Consider the following 23355-nt stretch of genomic DNA (forward strand, 5'->3'; position numbering starts at 1 on the left):
CCTGTCCTATTCCCTGTGCTTTGTTTCAGGTGCGCTTAATGATCACCGATGCTGCCCGACACAAGCTGCTTGTGCTGACCGGGCAGTGTTTCGAAAATACCGGAGAGCTCATTCTCCAGTCCGGCTCTTTCTCCTTCCAGAACTTTATAGAGATTTTCACTGATCAAGAGGTGGGCTTCTGTCTGGGAGTATGTAAGCTTTACAGTCGCTTTGTTGCTGTTGTAGCCTCAGGCTGCTCTTTGAAAGCACTCCAGGGAAATACAATAAGAAGGGGAGGGGATGTCACACCTCCTTTGAAATAAGCAAAACCGTGATCCAACATACTATATAACTCTATGGCTCATCACCAAAAGAATTTAGAGCACTCATCTATAATTAATTGGAAGCATTCTTAATGGCCCGAGATACAGATGGAGGGGGGTTGGAACAGTCAACATTTTACAGATGGTAAAGAATGATGGAAACACTTGAAATGAGCCCAAAAGAAAACCCAGGCTTCCTGTTTTCTGAAGAATATTCCAAAAATCTCTGGGACTCTTGGTAGGATTTAACTGCCCTGATCTCTTTCAGTACTTGAACTTACTTTTCCTCATCTAATTATGTTTGATTTCTCTTACTTTTAATGCCTGGTCCCGATGTTTGAACGGCCCCAAAATGAGAGGGCTCGAGAAGGGGATACGAGTAGGAAAATGGGCATGTTCATGGTTCACATTCATGCCCCAAGAAAAAGAGGGTTGAAGAAGCTGGACTGAAGCTGGATCATTAATATTTCTGATGAATGTCGCGTATTCAAGGATGACATATGTGAAGTACTGAAAACTATATGACAGTAGTGGCATTTGGGAAAGTCAGAGTGAAGATTTTAATTTGGTTATTTCTGCTTGAGAATTTATCCTGGCTGGGCAACTTCTCTAAAAGAATGTGCCTCTTCCCTTTTGTTTATTTGCTTATAGTAGTTACAGAAGCAGTTCAGGGCTGTCACCATAGCAGGTTGGGGCCTGCCTGTAGCTGATAGCAGATTTCCACATGGAGGGTTGAGGGGTGTGTTGACAGGAGGAGTTACCACCTCTATTTAAAACCATCTTCCTGAGAACTTCCTGTGGTGGCGGCCTCTTGGTCTCTTGGGTGTTGTGAGGGGCCATCTGTCTTTCTGCATTTAATTTTCCTGAGGCTGCGCCTCACAGAGAGGTCTCTGTGTTCTTCTCATCACTGGCAAGAGCTGTAAATAAACTGCCCAGCTTTATTTGGCTCACCTGGAGGCTCCTATAAAAAGACTGGTCCGATGACATAACCATGTTTTACTCCCCACCCACTGGGAGAGAGTAGATAAAAAACTGAAAAGGAACAGTTTACTTAGTGTTGTCATCTGGGTGCAGAGGCAGATAGTCCTGGCTCCTCACAGAGAGAATGGGCCACAGGGCCCTGTCTTTCTCCAGAGCCTGTGATCTGTCTTCCTCTAAGGTATGTCTTCCTCCATCTCATATCCATTGCACCCACATACTGTAAAGGTCAAGTAAACCTTTGTCCACTGGCATTGAAATTCTCAATCTAGAGCTATAATTCGCCCTCTACCTGCCACCCCGAAATTGGTGCGTGACCACTTTAAAGTCAGAATCTTTTGCAAGATTTTATCCCCAGGTGCATGTTGTGCCTGGGGGAAGTTGGACATTTGTCTGGTAGCTCAGAGGTCCCACACACTATCAGCACCTTGCCCCAGGGAAGGGAGAGAGCTGTAGAGGCCTGGAAATTGCCCGATGGCCTAATATCATGGGTGGGTGGTTAACTGGCCTGCTGGTAGGCTCTACCCTCAGCTCATTTATATGCACGGGCGCCTCCCTGCATTCCTGTGCTGTTCTGCAGTTAGTTTCTGGTGGCTGGTTTCTATCCCATGCCTCTCCTTTTTTTGGGCAATAAAATTGAACAAAGGACGAATGCAAGAAAAAGGGTTTGTCGTTGCCCAAATTTTAAATAAGGAGGTATCACAATTCATCCACCTAGACCCCAGATAATACCCCTCTCTTTAAATGAGGCATAGTCTTATGAAATTGCTGCTTAAGTCGTTTTTTATTAGCCCCCAGAAGTAGAATTTTAGCACAACAGACTGTGCACATACCAGAATTTACCCCTAACTACTGAAGAAAAAGAACCAGCCTTAGCTGAAGGATGTGAGTTCTGTGGAAGGGCAAATTCCCCAGGGTCTATAATCACTGGGGCGAGTTCTGAAGAGCATACACCTTCATTATGCTCAGCCAGGTGTCATTTAGGCCAGAGACTCTGTCATAGTCTCCTCTGCCTGCCCCATAACCCCACCCAAATGTTTTGGAGAAAGGAACGTTCAACAGTCGTGGGAAAGGATCTCTGGAGTTCTCCCAAATAGACCAGAACAGTGGTGGCAGGGGTGCTGGGGGAAGGCAAGAGAAAGGGAGAACACTGGGTAGAATTCACTCTTCTTGCCACAGCCAGAGCAACTTCAGCCTTTATCCCTTTGGCATTGTGGACTTTGAAGAAAGGCTGCCATAGCTAAAGTGGGTTCAGAATCACTGGGGAAGACCAATGGTTACCAGCCTTTTAGAGCTGTGATTGCCTGTAGTTGCACTGGAAAAAGGGTTTAAGTACAGAATGACTCCATAACAAAGGGACCTTAAAGGTCCAGTTTTGTTCCTTTTATCCAGTCCTTGATACATACTTATCACTCCAGAGAAATCAGAAACATAGTTTTGGAAAACCAAAAAAATGATATATTTTTGGATGAAAATAGCTTTAAAAAAGAGGGATTTAAAATAGAATTATCTGTGCACATTGACCTTCAGGTTTTGGGAGTCTTAGTCACTGGAGGTCAACTGCCAAATAGAATTTAGAGTTAAAACAGTTATCTGGCTAACCCATCCCTCCCTGAAATCCAAAGATGGTGAAATCACCATCTCCTGGGAACAGTTTTTAGTCTCTCTTTTAGGAAGTTTTTCCTTATTTGTCTCATTGTATCTTCAAGGAAGAACTGTGACCCCTATCCCACCTGACAATGTCTTAGACACCCTTCACTAACACTGCCAAGGTTTTCTTCCAGATTAATAATTTTCAGTTCCACCCACTGTTCTTCATAAACCAAGACATTAAAGGTTTCTTACATTCCCTATTCCCTGGTCACAGTTCTTCAAACTTATTTCATTGGTAGGAAGGGGAGATGGAATGGGTATGGGGAAAATTCAAGAGTTCACTCTTGGTCTTGCTTTGGTGCTATCAGACATTAGTTGGATATATGAGTCCAGAGCTCAGGGAACTAAGAATTGGGCTGGATGTTAATTTGGAAGCCATCAGCATATGAGAAAATAGATGAAGTGGTCTAGAAAGAGTAATGTATTAGAAGAGAAAAGGGCCCAGGTCTAGCATTTCGAGGTTAAGGCCAAGGAGAAGGAGCCAGCAAGGAGACTTGTTTCAATTTGTTTGCTTGTTTATGGTCTAGTTTCTCTAAAATGCCATGACTCACACTGGACACCATACTCCAGGGGTCATTGACCAGGTGAGGACGGTGAGAGATGATGACTTCTCTAGTTTTCAGTACAGTCTTCTATTAAATAGGTCTTAATGTAACTTTTGACTATTACCATCACAATTAAATATCACTGGGGAGAGGATGCAGGCTTTGAGGAGCTCTATAATTTACATAACTTGGGGGCTCCCTTTAAGAAAAAGAAAACAAAATTATTAATACAAAATTAAGTACAGGGCTTTGGGAGGCGCACCCGCCAGTGAGGGGGGCCTTGAAGTTTAAGCTTCTTTAGCTTTATAATCCATATGAGTGTCAAATAAAATCCCTGAGTCTTCTATGGATGTTATTGTTAAGCCACATCTCCAAATATTGCACTTTACCCAGCTGGCTTGTTGGACCTCACATTTATCCGTTTAGAATACCAAATTGTTAGAGTTGACTTAGCCATTGTCATCCCACTGTCCAGAGCTTTGGTAGATGCCTTAATTCTTGCCATTGCACATTTTGCTATGCCTCTCATTTTTATGCCATCACAGATTTGATAATCATGTCTTCATTTTTATCCAGGTCAATATTCAACAGGACATAAATGAGCCCTGAGGCAGCCCACCATAGACCTCTTCCCAGGTTGACACGAAACAGCTCTGTATATATGACTTGGTACAAACCCACCTCATTTTGCTATCACACTGTTCAGAGACCCTGTTAAATGTCTTGCTAAAACCCAGAGATACGCAGTCCACTGTATTTCCTCATTAGCCAAGCAAGTAACCTAATCAAAAAAGGAAATGTAGTTAGTAGGCCATGGCTTAGAAATTCAAATCATATTTCATTAATATTATCTGCACTAAAGTCATTTATTTCCTCTATCTTCCTTCCTCTTCCAGTATGCCTGCATTTAATTAGAAATAGAAATCGACCAAAGAGACTATCTTTGCCCCGAGCTGTATTTCTTCCAGTTACCTCTCTCATCCATCATTGTAAGAACAAGGGGAGGGGAGCAATCTGTGTGCTTAGAAGTATGAGCAGGCTCATGTTACTTCTCAGGTGTCCACTCCAGGACAGCACATACTGAATTAATCAAGGTCAGTGCAGTTCAACAAACATCTATTGAGCCTGATGATTTGTTGGGGAAACAAAGGTAACTATGACACAGAGTATAGGAGATGTGCTTCCTCCTACTCAGGAACTTTTAGTATACTGGGCTATAATAGCTACCATGCACTACGATGATGATTTCTAACCTCTTAGAAGAAGCCTCAGTTTCCCAGTCTAAGATCTAGTCCCAAGTTTCCTTGCCAGCGCTCGCTTGCTGGATCCTCCTTATTGCTCCCACTCATCCATTGAATGGATGTTGATTGAGTGCCACTGTGGGCTGGACACCTGTAAGACCCAGCCTTTGCCCTTGAGGTGCTCAGTCTCTGGGGGGGTGTTGGAGCAGAGGCCTGGAGCCAGGCTCGTGGGGAAGCAGGGAGTTCGTTTCCTCTGCATAGCTCCAAGGCCGTAGTAGTTGTTCCTCCTCCTGTTCCATTCATCCCTCCTTGAAGGGCTCTCTCTAGCCTCAGCCTCTGCATTCTTATCTCATCCTGCACAGGAAGCACTGCTTCTCCGGGGGGACCAGGCTTTCCCTCCTTGAAAAGAAACCTGTTCAGCAATGCTGACTTTTTTTCCCGTTTTCCCCATAAATCATAGTTTTCCCATTCACCAGCCTCTTTGCTGTTTTACGTTACCCTTGACTTCCTCAGAATTCTCTGCAGCCTTGTTTTCTTTTGGGATCATTTCCTACATTTCAAGGGAACTCTCTGGATAGAGGTGAAAAGATGGAAAGAGGGGAGGTATTCCTCCAGTCCTTTTACCTTTCCTTGAACTTGGTGACTTCATATGTCACATAAAAAGAGCTATTGATTGGATACCTCTTTCACACAGCAGCATCAAACCCTTCGCTGCCATGCCCTCAGGGTGAAATTTCAAAAATTAAAATAGACTAAAATTTAAAATTTTACTATTAAAGAGCCAGCAGTTGAGTTAGCCTAGATTTCTCCTCCAAAATGTATTATAAAACATGAATAGTTTGCATGTGCTCTGTGTGAAAATTAGGATAGAGACACTAATAATTGTGCTGTAGTGGTGGTGATGAAGGTCTGTGCTAATTATTGGACAAGAAGCCATATTTAGTGTTCGTGTTTGCTTTGGTCAGAAAATAATTTGAATAATGCCCAGGGATGGTTACCATTCACTTTTTCAGTTTTCTTAGCTTCCAGAATAGTTGATTCTAATCTCTTTTGTAGGAGATTGTCGAGTCAGAGGAAATAGCAAAATCAAAGACTTGTTATTTCGCTATTTTGTGACCCTTCATATGAAATGTAGGACAAACAGGCTAACAAAACAAAAATGGCTATTTTATTACAATCTTAGGTAGGAAAATTCAATAATTACCCTCATGTACATGCACTAGTAGCCTCAAATGATGTTGGTATCCAGAAGATTGTATGAGACAGAGGAGCTCACCCTAAAACTAGAAGGTAAGAGTTCAGACCTGCTGGCTCGGGGGTGCCTGGACCACATGAAATCTCTGCTTTGCCCTTTCATCATTTACCATGAAGGACAAAGAGCTCTTTTTACTTGAATCTCTGGGCTGATTTATGAGCTTTGCTGCAACCAAAAGAAGACAGGAGTTTATGGCGTGATTCTCCCATACTATTTACTAAGCTAAGACCATGAAACATAATGGCCATAATATGGAGTGAGACAAGAATAGCATTTTCATTGAACCACAATCTCTGTTTTGGTCACGATTTGCTCTTCTGCACTCCTGTCCTATGGGAAGTACTAAACAATGTATTGAAAAATGTTTAAGCCAAATTTTTTTCTGGTTTATGCTCAACTATTATTTTTTTTTAATTACGGTTTACAGTCAATATTATTTTATATTAGTTGCAGGTGTACAGCATAGTGGTTAGACAATCATATACTTTACAAAGTGTTCCACTCCGGTATTTCCAGTACCCACCTGGCACCATACATAGTTATTATAATATTATTGACTACAGTCCCTATGCTGTACTTTATTTACATCCCTGTGACTATTTTGTAACTACCAATTTATACTTCTTAATCCCTTTGCCTTATTTGAGCCACATTTGATCTTAGCCACTCACACCCAGCCTGCCCTGAAAAGAATAGGAGTTGCTAGAGAGTACAGTGTCTCACCTTGAATTCAAACCTGAGTAAATGGGCGATAAAGTGAGGCGCTTGCTTGTACAATTACCCGGTTTCTTTAATCATCATGGCTTCAATAAAAGTATATATAATTGTAGAGAATTTGCTGGATGAACCACTCATATTTTAAATAGTGAACTGATGCCAGAAGCAATAATTTTTAGTGATAACCAGCAATCCATAGCATCCTTGTCTCCCGGGGGGGCGGGGGGGGACCACATCAATCTTTTTTCTTTTGCACCTACCAAATTCTAAAAGTAGACAACAATAAGTGAACCAAAACCAAATTCCTTCAATGTTTCAATCAGGCCTTTTTGCCAAGCCCAGTGCAATAAAAGAAAACAGTTTGTATCAGTGGTGAAGTGACTCACATAGCCTTTCCCTTTGATAGTTTAATATTTTTTAAAGGGTGTTTTTGCATGGCAAGTACCTAGGGCAGTTAGGACAGAGGCTATTCATCTACCATTGAGGAAATATTTCAGAATTTTTAAACAACCAGCAATTCTAAAGTCAGCCCTTTGTGCATCCAGTGCCCCTCTAATACCTAGTGATAGATGGAGATGATGGGTCAGTGATGACATTCACTTAAACCTTTTCTTTCTCTGTTTGTTATTATTTTTTAAATCCCAGATTGGTGAATTACTGAGTACCACCCATCCTGCCAACAAAGCTAGTTTAACCCTCTTCTGTCCCGAAGAAGGGGACTGGAAGAACTCCAATCTTGACAGACACAATCTCCAAGACTTCATCAATATTAAACTCAACTCAGCTTCTATATTGCCAGAAATGGAAGGACTGTCCGAGTTTACCGAGTACCTCTCAGAATCAGTGGAAGTCCCATCTCCCTTTGATATCCTGGAACCTCCCACATCGGGCGGATTTCTAAAGCTCTCCAAGCCCTGTTGCTACATTTTTCCAGGAGGGAGGGGCGATTCTGCCTTGTTTGCAGTGAACGGATTCAATATGCTCATCAATGGAGGGTCAGAAAGAAAATCCTGCTTCTGGAAGCTCATCCGACACCTGGACCGAGTGGACTCCATCCTGCTCACCCACATTGGGGACGACAACTTGCCCGGCATAAACAGCATGCTGCAGCGGAAAATCGCAGAGCTTGAGGAAGAACAGTCCCAGGGCTCCACCACCAATAGTGACTGGATGAAAAACCTCATCTCCCCTGATTTAGGAGTTGTATTTCTCAATGTTCCAGAAAATCTGAAAAACCCAGAGCCAAACATCAAGATGAAGAGGAGCATAGAGGAAGCTTGCTTCACTCTCCAGTACCTAAACAAATTGTCCATGAAACCAGAACCTCTGTTCAGAAGCGTAGGCAATACCATCGACCCTGTCATTCTTTTCCAAAAAATGGGAGTAGGTAAACTTGAGATGTATGTGCTTAACCCAGTCAAGAGCAGCAAGGAAATGCAGTATTTTATGCAGCAGTGGACTGGCACCAACAAAGACAAGGCTGAATTTATCCTGCCTAATGGTCAGGAAATAGATATCCCAATTTCCTACTTAACCTCAGTCTCATCTCTGATCGTATGGCATCCAGCAAACCCTGCAGAGAAAATCATCCGAGTCCTGTTTCCCGGAAACAGCACCCAATACAATATTCTGGAAGGACTGGAAAAGCTCAGACATTTAGACTTCCTGAAACAGCCGCTGGCCACCCAGAAGGACCTCACTGGCCAGGTGGCCGCTCCTGCTGTGAAACAAGTAAAACTGAAACAGAGGGCCGAGAGCCGGGAAAGTCTGAAGCCGGCCGCAAAACCACTGGTCAGCAAGTCTGTGCGAAAGGAGTCTAAGGAAGAAACCCCCGAGGTCACAAAAGCAAATCATGTGGAAAAGCCGCCGAAAGTCGAAAGCAAAGAAAAGGTAACAGTGAAAAAAGACAAGGCAGTAAAAACAGAGACCAAACCTCCAGTGGCCGAAAAGGACGTGCCCAGCAGAGAAGAGCAGCCTCCGGTGAGGGCCGAGGTAGCTGAGAAACCAGCCACGGATGTCAAGCCCAAAGTCACCAAGGAGAAGACGGTGAAAAAGGAAATGAAGGCCAAGCCTGAGGAAAAGAAAGAGGAGAAGGAGAAGCCGAAGAAAGAAGTGGCTAAAAAGGAAGACAAGACACCCGTCAGGAAGGAGGAGAAGCCGAAAAAGGAAGAGGCAAGGAAGGAGGTCAAGAGAGAAATCAAGAAAGAAGAGAAGAAGGAGCCCAAGAGAGAGGTTAAGAAAGAGACCCCCCTGAAGGAGGCCAGGAAGGAAGCTAAGAAGGAAGAGAAGGAACCCAAGAAAGAAATTAAGAAGCTTCCTAAAGACGCAAAGAAACCACCTACTCCTCTATCTGAAGCCAAAAAACCAGCCACGTTGAAACCAAAAGTCCCCAAGAAGGAAGAGCCCGTCAAGAGGGACCTTGCTGCTGCCGGGAAGCCGAAGGAGAAGGTGAAGGGGAAGGTCCTCAGGAAGGAAGGCCAGGCCCCGGAGGCTGCGGCGGTGGCCGGCGCCGGGGCCACGGTGGCCGCTGTGGCGGCAGCAGGTGCAGTAGCCAGCCCTGGCCCCGCCAAAGAACTAGAAGCTGAGAGGTCCCTCATGTCATCCCCTGAGGACCTAACCAAGGACTTTGAAGAGCTGAAGGCTGAAGAGGTCGATGTAGCAAAAGACATTAAGCCTCAGCTGGAGCTGATTGACGATGAGGAGAAACTGAAGGCCACCGAGCCGGTCGAAGCCTATGTCATCCAGAAAGAGACAGAGGTCATCAAAGGCCCTGCCGAGTCCCCTGACGAGGGCATCACCACCACCGAGGGGGAGGGCGAGTGCGAGCAAACCCCCGAGGAGCTGGAGCCCGTTGAGAAGCAGGGGGTGGACGACATAGAAAAGTTTGAAGACGAAGGAGCAGGGTTTGAAGAGTCCTCCGAGACCGGAGACTACGAGGAGAAGGCAGAGACCGAGGAGGCCGAGGAGCCAGAGGAGGATGGTGAAGACGGCGTGTGTGCGGGCGCCTCCAAGCACGGCCTCGGGGTCGAGGGGGACACGCACGGCAGGCGCGACAGGGGGTCTGTGGCCAGCGGGGACGACCGAGCCGAAGAAGACATGGATGAGGTGGTGGGGAGAGGAGCCGAGCCCTCAGAGGATGAGGAGGAGGAGGGGGACAGAGCTGAGGAGGCCAGGGAGGCGTATGAGCCCGAAAAGGCGGAAGCTGAAGATTACGTGATGGCCGTGGTTGACAAGGCTGCGGAGGCCAGCGGTGCCGAGGATCAGTACGGATTCCTCTCCACTTCAGCCAAGCAGCTGGGGGCCCAGTCTCCTGCCCGGGAGCCTGCATCCACAATTCATGATGAGACTCTACCCGGAGGCTCGGAAAGTGAGGCCACCGCTTCTGATGAGGAGAATCGGGAAGACCCGCCTGAGGAATTCACTGCCACCTCTGGCTACACTCAGTCCACCATTGAGATATCCAGTGAGCCCACCCCCATGGATGAGATGTCTACCCCTCGAGATGTAATGAGCGACGAGACCAACAATGAAGAGACGGAATCCCCTTCTCAAGAATTTGTAAACATCACCAAATATGAGTCTTCACTGTATTCTCAGGAATACGCCAAACCTGCTATCACATCACTCAATGGGTTATCTGAAGGGTCAAAAACAGATGCCACTGACGGGAAAGATTACAATGCTTCAGCCTCCACCATCTCACCACCCTCATCCATGGAGGAAGACAAATTTAGCAGATCTGTTCTACGTGATGCTTACTGTGCTGAAGAGAAAGACAGGAAAGCCAGTGCCATGCTGGAGATCAAAGACACTGTCTCAGCAGTTTCAGATGGAAAACTTAGCCCATCCAAGAGCCCATCTCTGAGTCCCTCTCCACCATCACCCATAGAAAAGACCCCCCTGGGTGAACGTAGTGTGAACTTTTCTCTGACACCCAATGAGATTAAAGTGTCAGCTAAGACAGAAGCAGTCCCAGTGTCTCCTGAGGTGACTCAAGAAGTAGTTGAAGAGCACTGTGCTAGTCCTGAAGATAAGACCCTGGAAGTGGTGTCTCCATCTCAGTCTGTGACTGGCAGTGCTGGCCACACACCTTACTACCAATCTCCCACTGAGGAGAAATCCAGTCATCTCCCCTCAGAAGTCATAGAAAAATCATCAGCAGTTCCAGTGAGCTTTGAATTCAACGAAGCCAAAGATGATAATGAAAGAGCTTCCATAAGCCCCATGGATGAACCTGTTCCTGACTCAGAGTCTCCTATTGAAAAAGTTTTGTCTCCTTTACGGAGCCCTCCCCTAATTGGATCTGAGTCTGTGTATGAAAGTTTTCTGAGTGCTGATCACAAGGGTCCTGGTAGATATACTGAAAGCCCCTTTGAAGGAAAGAATGGAAAACAAGGCTTTCCAGACCAAGTAAGTCCAGTTTCTGACATGACCTCCACTGGTCTTTTCCAAGACAAACAGGAAGGGAAAAGCACAGGCTTTATACCAATAAAGGAAGACTTTGGTCAACAAAAGAAAACTGATGACCATGAAGCCATGAGTTCTCAGTCTGGACTGGCTTTAGATGAAAGAAAGTTAGGAGGAGATGTTTCTCCTACACAAATAGATGTCAGTCAGTTTGGATCTTTTAAAGAAGACAATAAGATGTCCATTTCTGAAGGTACTGTTTCAGACAAGTCAGCCACTCCTGTTGATGAAGGTGTAGCAGAAGACACATACTCTCATATGGAGGGTGTGGCCTCAGTCTCCACAGCTTCCGTGGCTACAAGCTCATTTCCAGAGCCAACAACAGATGATGTGTCTCCTTCTTTGCATGCTGAGGTTGGTTCCCCCCATTCCACAGAAGTAGATGACTCCCTTTCCGTGTCTGTTGTGCAAACACCTACCACTTTTCAGGAAACAGAAATGTCTCCATCTAAAGAAGAATGCCCAAGACCAATGTCAATTTCTCCACCAGACTTCTCCCCTAAAACAGCCAAATCCAGGACACCAGTTCAAGATCATAGGTCTGAACAATCCTCAATGTCTATTGAATTTGGTCAAGAATCCCCTGAGCACTCCCTTGCTATGGACTTTAGTCGACAGTCTCCAGATCACCCTACAATGGGTGCGAGTGTGCTTCACATAACTGAAAATGGGCCAACTGAGGTGGACTACAGTCCTTCTGAGATGCAGGATTCTAGTTTATCACATAAGATACCACCAATGGAGGAGCCATCCTACACCCAAGATAATGATCTTTCTGAGCTCATCTCAGTATCTCAGGTTGAGGCCTCCCCATCCACCTCTTCTGCACATACCCCTTCTCAGATAGCCTCTCCTCTCCAAGAAGATACTCTATCCGATGTTGTTCCTCCCAGAGATATATCCTTATATGCTTCACTCACCTCTGAAAAAGTGCGAAATCTGGAAGGAGAGACACTGTCACCAAAATCTGATATCTCTCCACTGACCCCAAGAGAGTCTTCTCCTTTATATTCACCTAGTTTTTCAGATTCTACCTCCGCAGTCAAAGAGAACATAGAAACTTGCCACACTTCTGCTCCTCCACCAATGGAAGCAACATCTGCAGAGCCCTATGGCTTCCGTGCCTCGATGCTGTTTGATACGATGCAACGCCATCTAGCCTTGAATAGAGACTTGACCAGATCTGGTGTGGAGAAGGACAGTGGAGGGAAGACACCTGGTGACTTCAGCTATGCCTATCAGAAGCCGGAGAAAACAACTAGGTCCTCAGAAGAAGGTTACCACTATGAGTCTTACGAGAAACCTACCCAAAGCCCGGATATGGGGGGCTATTACTATGAGAAGACAGAGAGAACCACTAAATCCCCATGTGACAGTGGCTACTCCTATGAGACCATTGAGAAAACCACCAAGACTCCTGCAGATGGTGGCTATGCCTATGAACTTACTGAAAAGACCACACGGGCCCCCGAAGAGGGTGGGTACTCATATGAGATAAGTGAGAAGACGACAAGAACCCCTGAATTGAGTGGTTATAGCTACGAAAAGACTGAGAGGTCTAGAAGACTGCTGGACGACATCAGCAATGGCTATGATGACTCTGAAGATGGTGGCCACACACTTGGAGATTCCAGCTACTCTTATGAGACCACTGAGAAAATTTCCAGTTATCCTGAGTCTGAAAGTTATACTTACGAGACATCTACAAAAACTACACGAACCCCCGATACTTCCACATACTGTTGTGAGACTGCAGAGAAAATCACTAGAACCCCCCAGGGGTCTACATATTCCTATGAGACTTCAGACCAGTGCTACCCTGAAGAAAAGAAGTCCCCCTCTGAGGCTCGTCAAGATGTTGACTTATGCCTTGTGTCCTCCTGTGAGTACAAGCATCCCAAGACAGAGCTGTCACCCTCCTTCATTAATCCCAATCCTCTCGAATGGTTTGCCAGTGAAGAGCCAACTGAAGAATCTGAGAAGCCCCTCACCCAATCAGGGGGAGCCCCACCACCTCCAGGAGGAAAGCCACAGGGGCGACAATGTGATGAAACCCCTCCCACCTCAGTCAGTGAGTCAGCCCCATCCCAGACCGACTCTGATGTCCCCCCAGAGACTGAAGAGTGTCCCTCCATCACAGCTGATGCAAATATCGACTCTGAAGATGAATCAGAAACCATCCCCACAGACAAAACTGTCACATACAAACACATGGACCCACCTCCAGCCCCCATGCAGGACCGCAGCCCTTCTCCACGCCACCCAGATGTGTCCATGATGGACCCAGAGGCCTTGGCCATTGAGCAGAACCTGGGCAAAGCTCTGAAGAAAGACCTGAAAGAGAAGACCAAAACCAAAAAGCCAGGTACAAAGACCAAGTCATCTTCACCTGTCAAAAAGAGTGATGGGAAGTCCAAGCCCTCTGCTGCTTCACCAAAACCAGGGGGCTTGAAAGAATCCTCAGATAAGGTGTCCAGAGTGGCTTCTCCTAAGAAGAAGGAATCTGTGGAGAAAGCAACAAAACCCACCACTACACCCGAGGTCAAAGCTGCACGTGGGGAAGAGAAAGACAAGGAGACCAAGAATGCCGCCAATGCCTCCGCATCCAAATCGGTAAAGACTGCGACTGCAGGTAGGTGCTGGCATCCGCAACTATTCCACTTTTAACTGGAGCCTTTGACTTTCCATTTGACTTTGTATTGGGAAGATGAGAGAGCACAGCTGGGTGCTCTCCCTTCCCTTTACTGTTCTCTTCTGCCAAAAGGTATCAATCTCAGCCCAATGTTGTCTGCAAGCTTGGGGATAGCTCAGCATATGGCCCAGAGCAGCTCGGATTCACCAAATGAGATTCCTGGCTTTACTCGTTCTATAACACAGCAATTGCAGCCTTGTTCTAAGTCTTCAGAACCAAGGAGGTGTGTTTTAAGCTCCTTTGGAAGACTGGGCAATGGCTTCAGCCACGCTGGCCCCAGAATGAAGCTCAGGTGACACAGTCCAGGAGCCCCCAAAGGCTTAGGGAGAACCAGAGTTCCAAGCCAACCCTGGAATGTCCACTGTTGGCCCAAGATTTAGATTTCATTTAAAACATATTTTTAAAGTATAACATTTTATAATTAAAAATTACAAAATTTTTAATTTAAAGAATTCACTAGGCTAGAGGTACATCCCCATTAAAGGCAATGCTGTATTTTCTTATTGGCCAACAAATACCATAATTTCAGTTGACCAGTGGGTATTCTGAAAAATTGAGAGAAGAGCATCGAGGCTCTTCTTATAGCCCTCTTACCCCCCAGTCTCACTAACAGAGACTCAGAATTCTGCTTCAAATTGAAATTGCACATGGCAGGAGCAATATCCCTGACTTCTGGTCATTCCTGTTTTGGTCCCAGTTCCCAGATTCATCAGGTTCTCAGCAATACCTGGGTTGTGTTTTTTTAAGTAAAGTTTGAAACGATTTTTTTTCCAAATACGTTTTTCTTGATTTTTAGAGAGAGGAAGGGAGAGGGATAGAGGGATAGAAACATTGATGAGAGAGAAACATCACCAATCGGATTCCTCCTGCACGCCCCCCACTGGGGATCAAGCCCTCAACCCTGGCATGTGCCCTGACCTGGAATCAAACCAGTGACCTCCTGGTTTATAGGTTGACACTCAACCACTGAGCAGCACTGGCCGGGAAGTACCTGGGTTTTTGATGAAACAGGTCTCAGGGTGCCCAACTTCATTTTGTTGCTTCAAACCAATCACAGGGATTTGCGTTAATACCTTTTACTTGCTTTATGTAGTTATTCCAGGATTTTAGATCACAGTTCACAAAGTAATATAAATTGACCCAAACATGTAAAGCAAAAAATACGTTAAATAAGGGAAAATCTGGTAGATGAACCTTATAACCTCAAATTCAATTTTACTTTAAGCAACGTGGAAGATTAATTTCAAGATTCATTTCTCATCAGATTTCATTTTTTTACATGCATATGGAAGAAATTTGTTCGTGCTTAGAATGAATGGAAAACCACCAGATAATTAACCCCTTGGCTAGAAAGAGGTGACAACTGAGCTGTACTTGGGAGAAAACATGAAATCCATTCAAACAGATACAAACTAACTGGAATTTGCTACCCAACTTGCCAAACATGTAACTCTAGCCCACACAATTGATTTTTAAAACATTTTTGTCATTTAAAGAAATAATTTAAAGGCAAAGTAAAAAATAAGGATGAGTTCATTTGAATGTACCTTGAAGTTGCTTTAACACAAACCTGGGTAAACTTCTGGCAGTTCCCTCAGTTTGTGCTTCTGTATGAGTTACATATGCTTGGCGTTGATGGTAGTGATTTATCGTGCAAGGGAAAATTCCAAGCATTTGTAATTATTAAAAGAATTGTAACCCACAAACTTCTACTGTAAGTCAGCGTTCTTTGGGAAACCTACACATGGATATTTGAGGGCTTTCAGCTCAGATTAATTAAAATGGTTGGTTAATCTATTTATAAAATGAGTCAGTTTATGTAAATATCAGTTTGGCTGATTCTCATCACTTCCCCAAACCCTTAAAAATAAAACAGGATAGTTGATGTAGTTCACTTGTGTTTTTGACTCTGGGATGACAGTCTTTAACCATCCTATGGAGAAAGGAAATAGGATTAAGTATATAGAATCCAGCTAGTATTTTAAATGACTTAGCAGTCAGTGGTCTCAAATCAATTGCACATTAGAATTATCTGGGGTGCTTTTATTTCTTTCTTTAAAATATTTTTATTAATTTTTAGAGAGAGAGGAAGGGAAACCGGGAGAGAGAAACATCAATGTGAAACATTGATCAGCTGCATCCTGTATGGCCCCCACTGGGGATCAAGCCCCAACTGGGAATCAGACTGGCAACCGTTGAGTGTATCGGATGGTGGCCAACAACTGAGCCACCCCAGCCAGGGCTGGGGTCCTTTTAAAAGATGGTGGTGCCCAGGCCTCCACCCCAGCCCCATTAAGTCTGACTCTGGGGTGTGGAGCATGGGCATCAGTATTAAGCATTAAGTACTGATAAGTATTAGGTGATTCTAATTATGCAGCCAGGGTGAGGAACCACTGCCTTAGAATGCTAATTCGATTAATCTTGTAAAAAATTTAAACCTTCTAACTAGAACAAATCAGAAAGCCAGCTGTCCAAACAAGATGCCAGGGAACTTTGGGGTTAATCTGAATCTTGTAATTTGCCCAGGATTTATCTAATTCAGTCTGGGAATTTTGGCGACCAGATACCCCTTTCTCCAGCCTGGTATGTCCAAATTGGTAGAGAAAGCTTAGTCTTTCTGAACCCTCCTCTCACTAAGTTTCGTATCCAGCCTTTCTCGGGAGGGGTGTCTCCCTTTTCAGAGCACTTTGTTAAAGAGAGAAAATGACCTTTCACCAGTTTATGAATGAGGTTGAGGTGCTGAGGGCCTTGGAAATCATGCGAAGTTAAGATCTGAACCAGTTATTAGGTCAAATGTTAGGGAATGATATTCAGCTGTGGGCAAAATTGCTCTCAAATGAGATCCTAACATGGATTACTAACATTGCCTAACTATGGTTTACCAAATGCAGATGTTCCCTTCTGACTTTTAAAATCTGTTTTAGATCACTTTTCAAATTAAGATGCACATTAGTAGCTCTTAGGGGTATTATTATTATCTAGTTCCATCTTTTGGGAAGGCCTTGAAACTCTCCTTACTTCCTACTGGGTTGTCCACAAAGGGAAACTATTCCATTCTCACTTCTGGTGAGATGGCAAATGCTGTATCTTTTCAAGCTGCCAGTGTTAAATGCCTTCTACCAGAGAGGGGGAAACGCCTAGAGCCCCCTTTGTATGTTCTACGGACCTTCTTGTGGATGAGCAGGGGAGGCGCACTGGGCCTGGGGTCTCTTCGCATTCCCATGACTGGCTCTCTCTTTGTTTATTCACCAAAGGACCAGGAGCCACCAAGACCGCCAAACCCTCAGCTGTGCCTCCAGGGCCCCCTGTGTACTTGGACCTGTGCTATATTCCCAACCACAGCAATAGTAAGAACGTCGATGTCGAATTTTTCAAGAGAGTGAGGTCGTCCTACTACGTGGTGAGTGGGAATGACCCCGCTGCCGAGGAGCCCAGCCGGGCTGTCCTGGATGCCCTGTTGGAAGGGAAGGCCCAGTGGGGCAGCAACATGCAGGTAAGAGCTCCAGGATAGCATCTGCACTGCACGTGGAGCTGTGCCCAGAGGCAGAGGGAAGGAGTCATGTGTAAAAAGGCATCATTGTGATTGTGGATCCACATTAGGTGCCCATGGGTCTGTCACACATGAAATATCCTGAAGACAAAGTGATTTCACACACAGAAGATAGTCTAAAATATTATTCTTGGTACCAATACCAACCATGGCCTGGGAGGAAAGCCACTTTATCACCCTAAGGCAGGCATAATTCACTTGCCCTTCCTCCTATCCCAAGAGTAAGTGTGTATGAATCAAAGTGGCCATATTTCTACGTGAGAGCTGCTAAGGAATTGTCTTTACTCTGTTTCATGAATAGACCAAAGCTAGCAGTATGTCCAAGTAGAAAATTAACTGTCCACGTGAAATTCTACAGGAGGAGCGTTGCTGAAGATGGTGCCCAACAGGATATTCCTAACTCACAGACATGACTGGCCATAAACCATTCTCTATTATTTTGGCTGTGACCTTTGCTCGTCTAAATTTTACTTGTCTGCAAAGCCACCTAGTAAATTGTTTTTACATAATAGTAAACAGAATGACTTGTTAGTCAATTGTGTGAAATTTCATGAGAAGCACCAGTGGCCTCTTTATGAGTACTGGATGGAATTCTTACTATTCAAGCCCACCCACCACTCTATTCTATCCCTAACCACACACACAAATTAAAGATACAGGACACAATGTCATTTACACACAGTAGAGAGCTTTGAGCTGCAATAATAACCAAGACTCCTTGGATTTAAATATGCACTGTCCTTGATGCAAAATTTACCAGATGTGTTAACGGAAATTCCACCTTAAGTGAAGCGCTTCTCTTAATACTAAAGAGCTGAATATCTGATGGTCACTACAGATGAACCAATTGACAGTCATTAGTTGCTTTTGGTTCCAGTCTTCAACTTCCCCCCCAAAACTTGATTTTTGTTTCAGCTTTATTCTGGTTCCTGGAAAATGTAAGCTGAAGAAAAGTCCTTTTCATTTCTTGAGGAAAACAGGAAGTTTTCTTCTTTACCCTTCTTCTGATTGTCGAATTAGTACCTTATTGTTCTATCTTTTCATCTGATTTCTGGCTCTGCCCTTAAACAGCTATTTTCTCCTCTCCCTGCAGGTGACCCTGATCCCAACTCATGACTCAGAGGTGATGAGGGAATGGTACCAGGAGACCCACGAGAAACAGCAGGACCTCAACATTATGGTTTTAGCAAGCAGCAGCACCGTGGTTATGCAGGATGAATCCTTCCCTGCATGCAAGATCGAACTGTAAAGACCGAGGCCAGCCACACCACAGGATTCGAACTTTGTTTCCAGAAATTCTTCAGTTTGAAACCACCTTTTCTAAAAAGTCAATTCATCTAAATAAGTCACTGAACCGTTACCTGCCAAACGCTATACCGTGTCATGGTGGTACAAGTCACTAATATTTCTCAGTTTTTGCTGATAGCTAAGGGAAGTAACAGGATTCCCACAATAGGGTTCAAGTTATTGCAAAACGACCTACCCCAGTTAATCTCTGCTGAACATTTGGAAACCATGCACTAGCAAACCCAACTGACTTCTGCTAGGTAGAGGCATTTGTCTTAGAGAGAGAGAGAAAGCGAGCGAGAGAGAGAGAAAGAGAGCGAGCGAGCGCACGAGGAGAGAGCGCAGAAGAGAGAATGAGAAAGAAACAGAAAGCAAGAGGAGGAGATGTCAGGGTAGAGGGTGCTGGTGAGATCCCAGAGAGGAAAGGAGAACAGTGTGGGGTAAGGAGGAGAAAATAGCAACGCCATCTCCATTTTCTTAGGCAGTTTGTATTCTGTAGTCTACATACGCAAAGTTTTCAATGTGTGTCAGTCTAAGTCATCAAAAAGGGTCTTAATTTTCTAAAACAAGTTGGCTGGAAGAACACAAAGAGAATAGAACTTGCTATGAGGGCCTGTGAGATTTTCACGCCTTAATTAAGCTCCTTCAGTTCGAAGGCTGCACACTGCATAGCGTAGTGAGTGTAGACTGGACACGCAAGTGGTTTGAACCCCATTTGGAACTCTCAGACTCTTCCAGCACTCAAGCAGGTTGATCTAAGGCATGCTCCCAGCATCTGTGCACCCAGTTAGTCCACTCTGAGTCAATTAACCTGCATGCAGAAACGCCCAAGTCCACCCCAGTTAACAAGCAAATACCAAAGCAGTTGGGAGTACAGATGGTAGACAATTTGCCTTAGAAAGTGACTTGAATGTACAAAGATACTTGATGCACTTATTATTTTTTAATGTGAGACAGCAAGTTTATAAAACATCCGTGTAAGATTATAGCTACTCCGGTTACGGGAGCATGTGTGTGCGTGGGGGGTACTGGAAGCTCATCTGACTGGTGCAACAGTTTGATGCCGAGTCATGCATGTGGAGTCCCACCTCAGTGCCCCCGTGGCTCCTCAGCCAAACACATTGAGCCTTTAATAGCTTCCTTACTACTGCAAGTTCAAGACTGAAATGGCTTCTATGATCAGAACTGGGCAAACAGCGAATCTTATGGTGGAAGAGATTCTCAGCAAGTGTACAGTTAATTACCTTCCTTTGTCTTACATTGGCTTTTTTTAATGTTTCATTAATTTCAGTATAATTAATGGGAACAAGTGTACAGAATTTTTTTTTTTTTTTAGCTATGTCAGAACTTTTCACAGATGAACTTTTTAACAAATATTTTCATTTGCTGGAAAATGCAAAGAAAAATTTCAAGTGACGTGTTTTTTTTTTAAAGTGTTTTTATAAGACAAGAAAATGAATGTTTTTTTTTTTTTGTTTTTGTTTTTGAAGTTCTGGTGAGACTGAAGTCTGATATTGCAGCAGTAATGTTTATTAAAGCCCATAGCTACCAGGAATAGTGATACCTCCCACCCTTGATTCCCATAACATAAAAATCTGAATATGTGCTATTTGCGAGTGGGGGAGAGTGGCGTGGCAGGCTACTTTCCCAGGCCTCGGAATCACCCAGTGATATCCTACATTCTTTCAAGATCTTCAACCATGAGGTAAAAGAGCCAGGACAAGTTCAAAGAACCCTAGCGAAAGTTTGCTCTGGGATTTCTTTTCTGGAAAAAAATAAAAGAAATAATACATTAAACGCAAATGAATTCCCCACTCCTGCTGCTCATCACGTAGAGTTCAGAGATCCTTCCCATCATTGTCATCACTGAACTATGACTCTGGGGAGCCAGACCATGATTCAAACTGACGCCAGGTTCCGAGTGACAGGTTAGTCACCCGGTGTTCAGATGTGGCAACTTCTCAGTGATGACTGAGCTGTGCTCTGTCACGTGGCGTTTCCTGCAGACTGAGATCTCCGGAGCAGTGAACAATGACCTCGTTTTATTTTCTATGTTATTTATTTCACAAATAACATTTTAGTTTATTTTTCTCTGATAAGTGTATGTTTTGCACTGCTAACTACTATGAGGGTTTTAAACAATGCTTCTTCAGGGTCCCTTCACTGAGGACCTGTGCATCTACTTAATGCTGTGAATTACATTTTCAAATGTTTAATTTTTTTTAAAAAAACTAATATTCTATTTTTTTTTAGGTTTCTCTAGAAATGCAGCTTTTATTTATTACTCCATTTTTTCCCAAGTCCTTAAGAAACACATTGATTAAAGGTACAGGAAATTACCGCACGGTGGAAAACTCATTGTGACAAAAATGAATTCCATTGAGTATAGACTCATCCACTTCAGATGTATTTAACGAGACAACCTCAGATCCTCAAGACAATTCTTTAGTGATTGGGGTTGCGTTAGCCCACAGAATGCATGGGAAAAGGAACATCCCGGCCTTCTTGCCAAATCCAGGCCTCTGGCTGATTTTTCTTTGATAGAAGATGGACTTATTCTCTAATTTCTCAAACTGAATTTATTTAACACGTACATTATTTTGCTTTTAAAATATACAAACATTTTAGGAGAATTATAACCAGTCTTCAATTATAACGATTCTATCCCACTCCTTTTTTCCCTATGGGATTAATGGGGAAAATATACAAAAGCTGTTATTGGTCAACTGGTGTTTCTCCTGTGAAATATATCAGTACCTTTCTCCATCCATTGTTCCCAGTGCTGACCACAGAGCCGAGTATACCAAGAAAACCAATAGTTACACTACAGGTTGCTCCTGTCCTTCCCGAAACCTTTTCTACCTGGGTGACTAGCCTAATTTTGCCAGCTCCATAGATACACAACTAGCTTAGTAACAGCCATCACAGTGTACCATGTCCATCACAGAGAGCTAAAGACTGCCACAGACCTCTAGGAGCTGTGTTCATCCCGGTTACTCGGTCCACTGGTGCAGGTGGAGGATCAGAGTGGAAGGAATTTACACTAAGCGATGGGGTTCCATCGAGACAGCACTCACGATCCGGACCTTTTTGGTAGTATTCTTCTTAAGCAAAATTCTGTGGAGACTAAATGTTAGAGATGATCCTCCATTTTCAATTTTAACCAATTCTATCCCCTTTCTCAAAACCCAGCCCTCGTGCATGCTTTCTCAGTCTTGTGGGACTGGATACAATGACTGACTCCCTTCTCCCAAATGCCATTTTCCATGGAGTTAAAAAATTTTTTTCCTTAACCTTACATATCATAGTGAATGGTTTCCCCAGTGTATATGAATGTTTTAAGTGTCTCCAATAGCTTATGCAGTTTAGGAGCTTTTCAGTACTCATTTAATAAGGTTAAATCATTTGCTAATTGGAAATTTTACCCCCTTCCATCGTCCTGTATTACCAAACTTCAGCTCTCGGGAGCTGTTGTACGATTCTGAAATTGCTTTTCTTGCCTCTCTTAGTCACCTGTCTGTCACAGGAGGTTCTTGCTCAGTGATGATATTGTGAGTTAGATTAATAACTTTTTTTTTTTGCGCTTCAGACTTAGAAGAAAAGATCCTGCTTCCATTTGAAAGGAACTGTAAGCTTTTATCTTCTAACCAACTGAACAGCACACCAAAAGCAGCCTGAGGATGAGCATTTCTTTGAAAGCAATTAGGTTATTCACCTGGTATTAAAATGATTTACTATTAAAAAAATCTGTGACTTTCTTGATTTAAAAGGCAACATCAAAAACTGAAAAGGAAGGGAAAAAATAGCTTCTCTGCACTCGTTCGGAGCTCCCCAAAGCAGCAGCCGTCGAGACACAGTGTCCAGACCCGCTGCCACCGAGAACACCCTGCCCCAGGGCCAGGGTGCTTACAGCGCTGAAGGCAGCCCTGGAACGAAGTGGTCCTGAGCCCGGCGGAGAGGCACCTCCCACTCCTCTCTCTTGTTCTGAATGGTGTTTGTGTCAGTCTGCAGCTGTGTATGGTATTATGTCTTATAATCCTGCATCACTTCTATCCTATCCAGTCATATCTAATGTAGAAAATTAGTTTCCAGTGGAAGTAATATGTAGTGCTTTTATGATATTTGTGTGCAATATCCCCTCTTCCATTGAGGATATTTGATGTAAAAGGAAAAAAACTCAGTTCCACAATAAAATACAAAAGTGGCAAAAGTTGATGTGTGTGCTGTCACATTCTGTGTTCCTGAGTTGGGCTCATCAGGATTTGGGATTTGCCACCATGGTGGGGGGGTGTGTGTGTGGGGGGCGGAGCAAACCTCAGAGAGGGTCCTGACACTATTTCTGTAACTGCTACCGCGTTATCTTGTATAACCGAGCCCTATAGGACGCTGGGTCTTAGGGCAGAAACGGGATGTGAGGGAAAGACATCGCACGAAAGGAAAGGTAAACACACCACTGTAGGTGGAAGCGGGTATCGGAGGGCCTCCCACATGAACCACAACACAAACCCCAAACCAGATGTTTCATCTGAGCTCTGCCACACCTGGCTGCGTGACCTCTGTCACTTTATCCCCATCTGTAGTTTCTTTTCTCACCTGTGAAATGAGAGGATTTTCTAAGATGGTCAAACTGGATGGTCCCTCCCAAGGCTGATGGAATTTCTGGGGCTC

At 44.2% G+C, this 23355-nt stretch overlaps 1 protein-coding gene across 3 annotated transcripts in view; it reads left to right on the top strand.

Annotated features, from left to right (window-relative positions):
* The window catches only part of MAP1B (microtubule associated protein 1B), a 90736-nt gene extending 67836 nt beyond the window's left edge, over positions 1–22900 (top strand). For 2 of the 3 annotated variants that reach the window (XM_016213896.2, XM_016213898.2), the window contains 4 exons: positions 30–170; positions 7337–13790; positions 17105–17343; positions 18494–22900. In XM_016213896.2, coding sequence (XP_016069382.2) covers positions 30–170; positions 7337–13790; positions 17105–17343; positions 18494–18649 — 6990 coding nt within the window. In that variant the 3' untranslated portion in view covers positions 18650–22900. The remainder of the gene's footprint in view (positions 1–29; positions 171–7336; positions 13791–17104; positions 17344–18493) is intronic. The other variant, XR_001603264.2, reaches the window with a different exon arrangement.
* Positions 22901–23355: the final 455 nt, after the last annotated feature.

The sequence above is a fragment of the Miniopterus natalensis genome, chromosome 3 (assembly GCF_054644295.1).
Source record: "Miniopterus natalensis isolate mMinNat1 chromosome 3, mMinNat1.hap1, whole genome shotgun sequence".
Classification (NCBI taxonomy): domain Eukaryota; kingdom Metazoa; phylum Chordata; class Mammalia; order Chiroptera; family Miniopteridae; genus Miniopterus; species Miniopterus natalensis.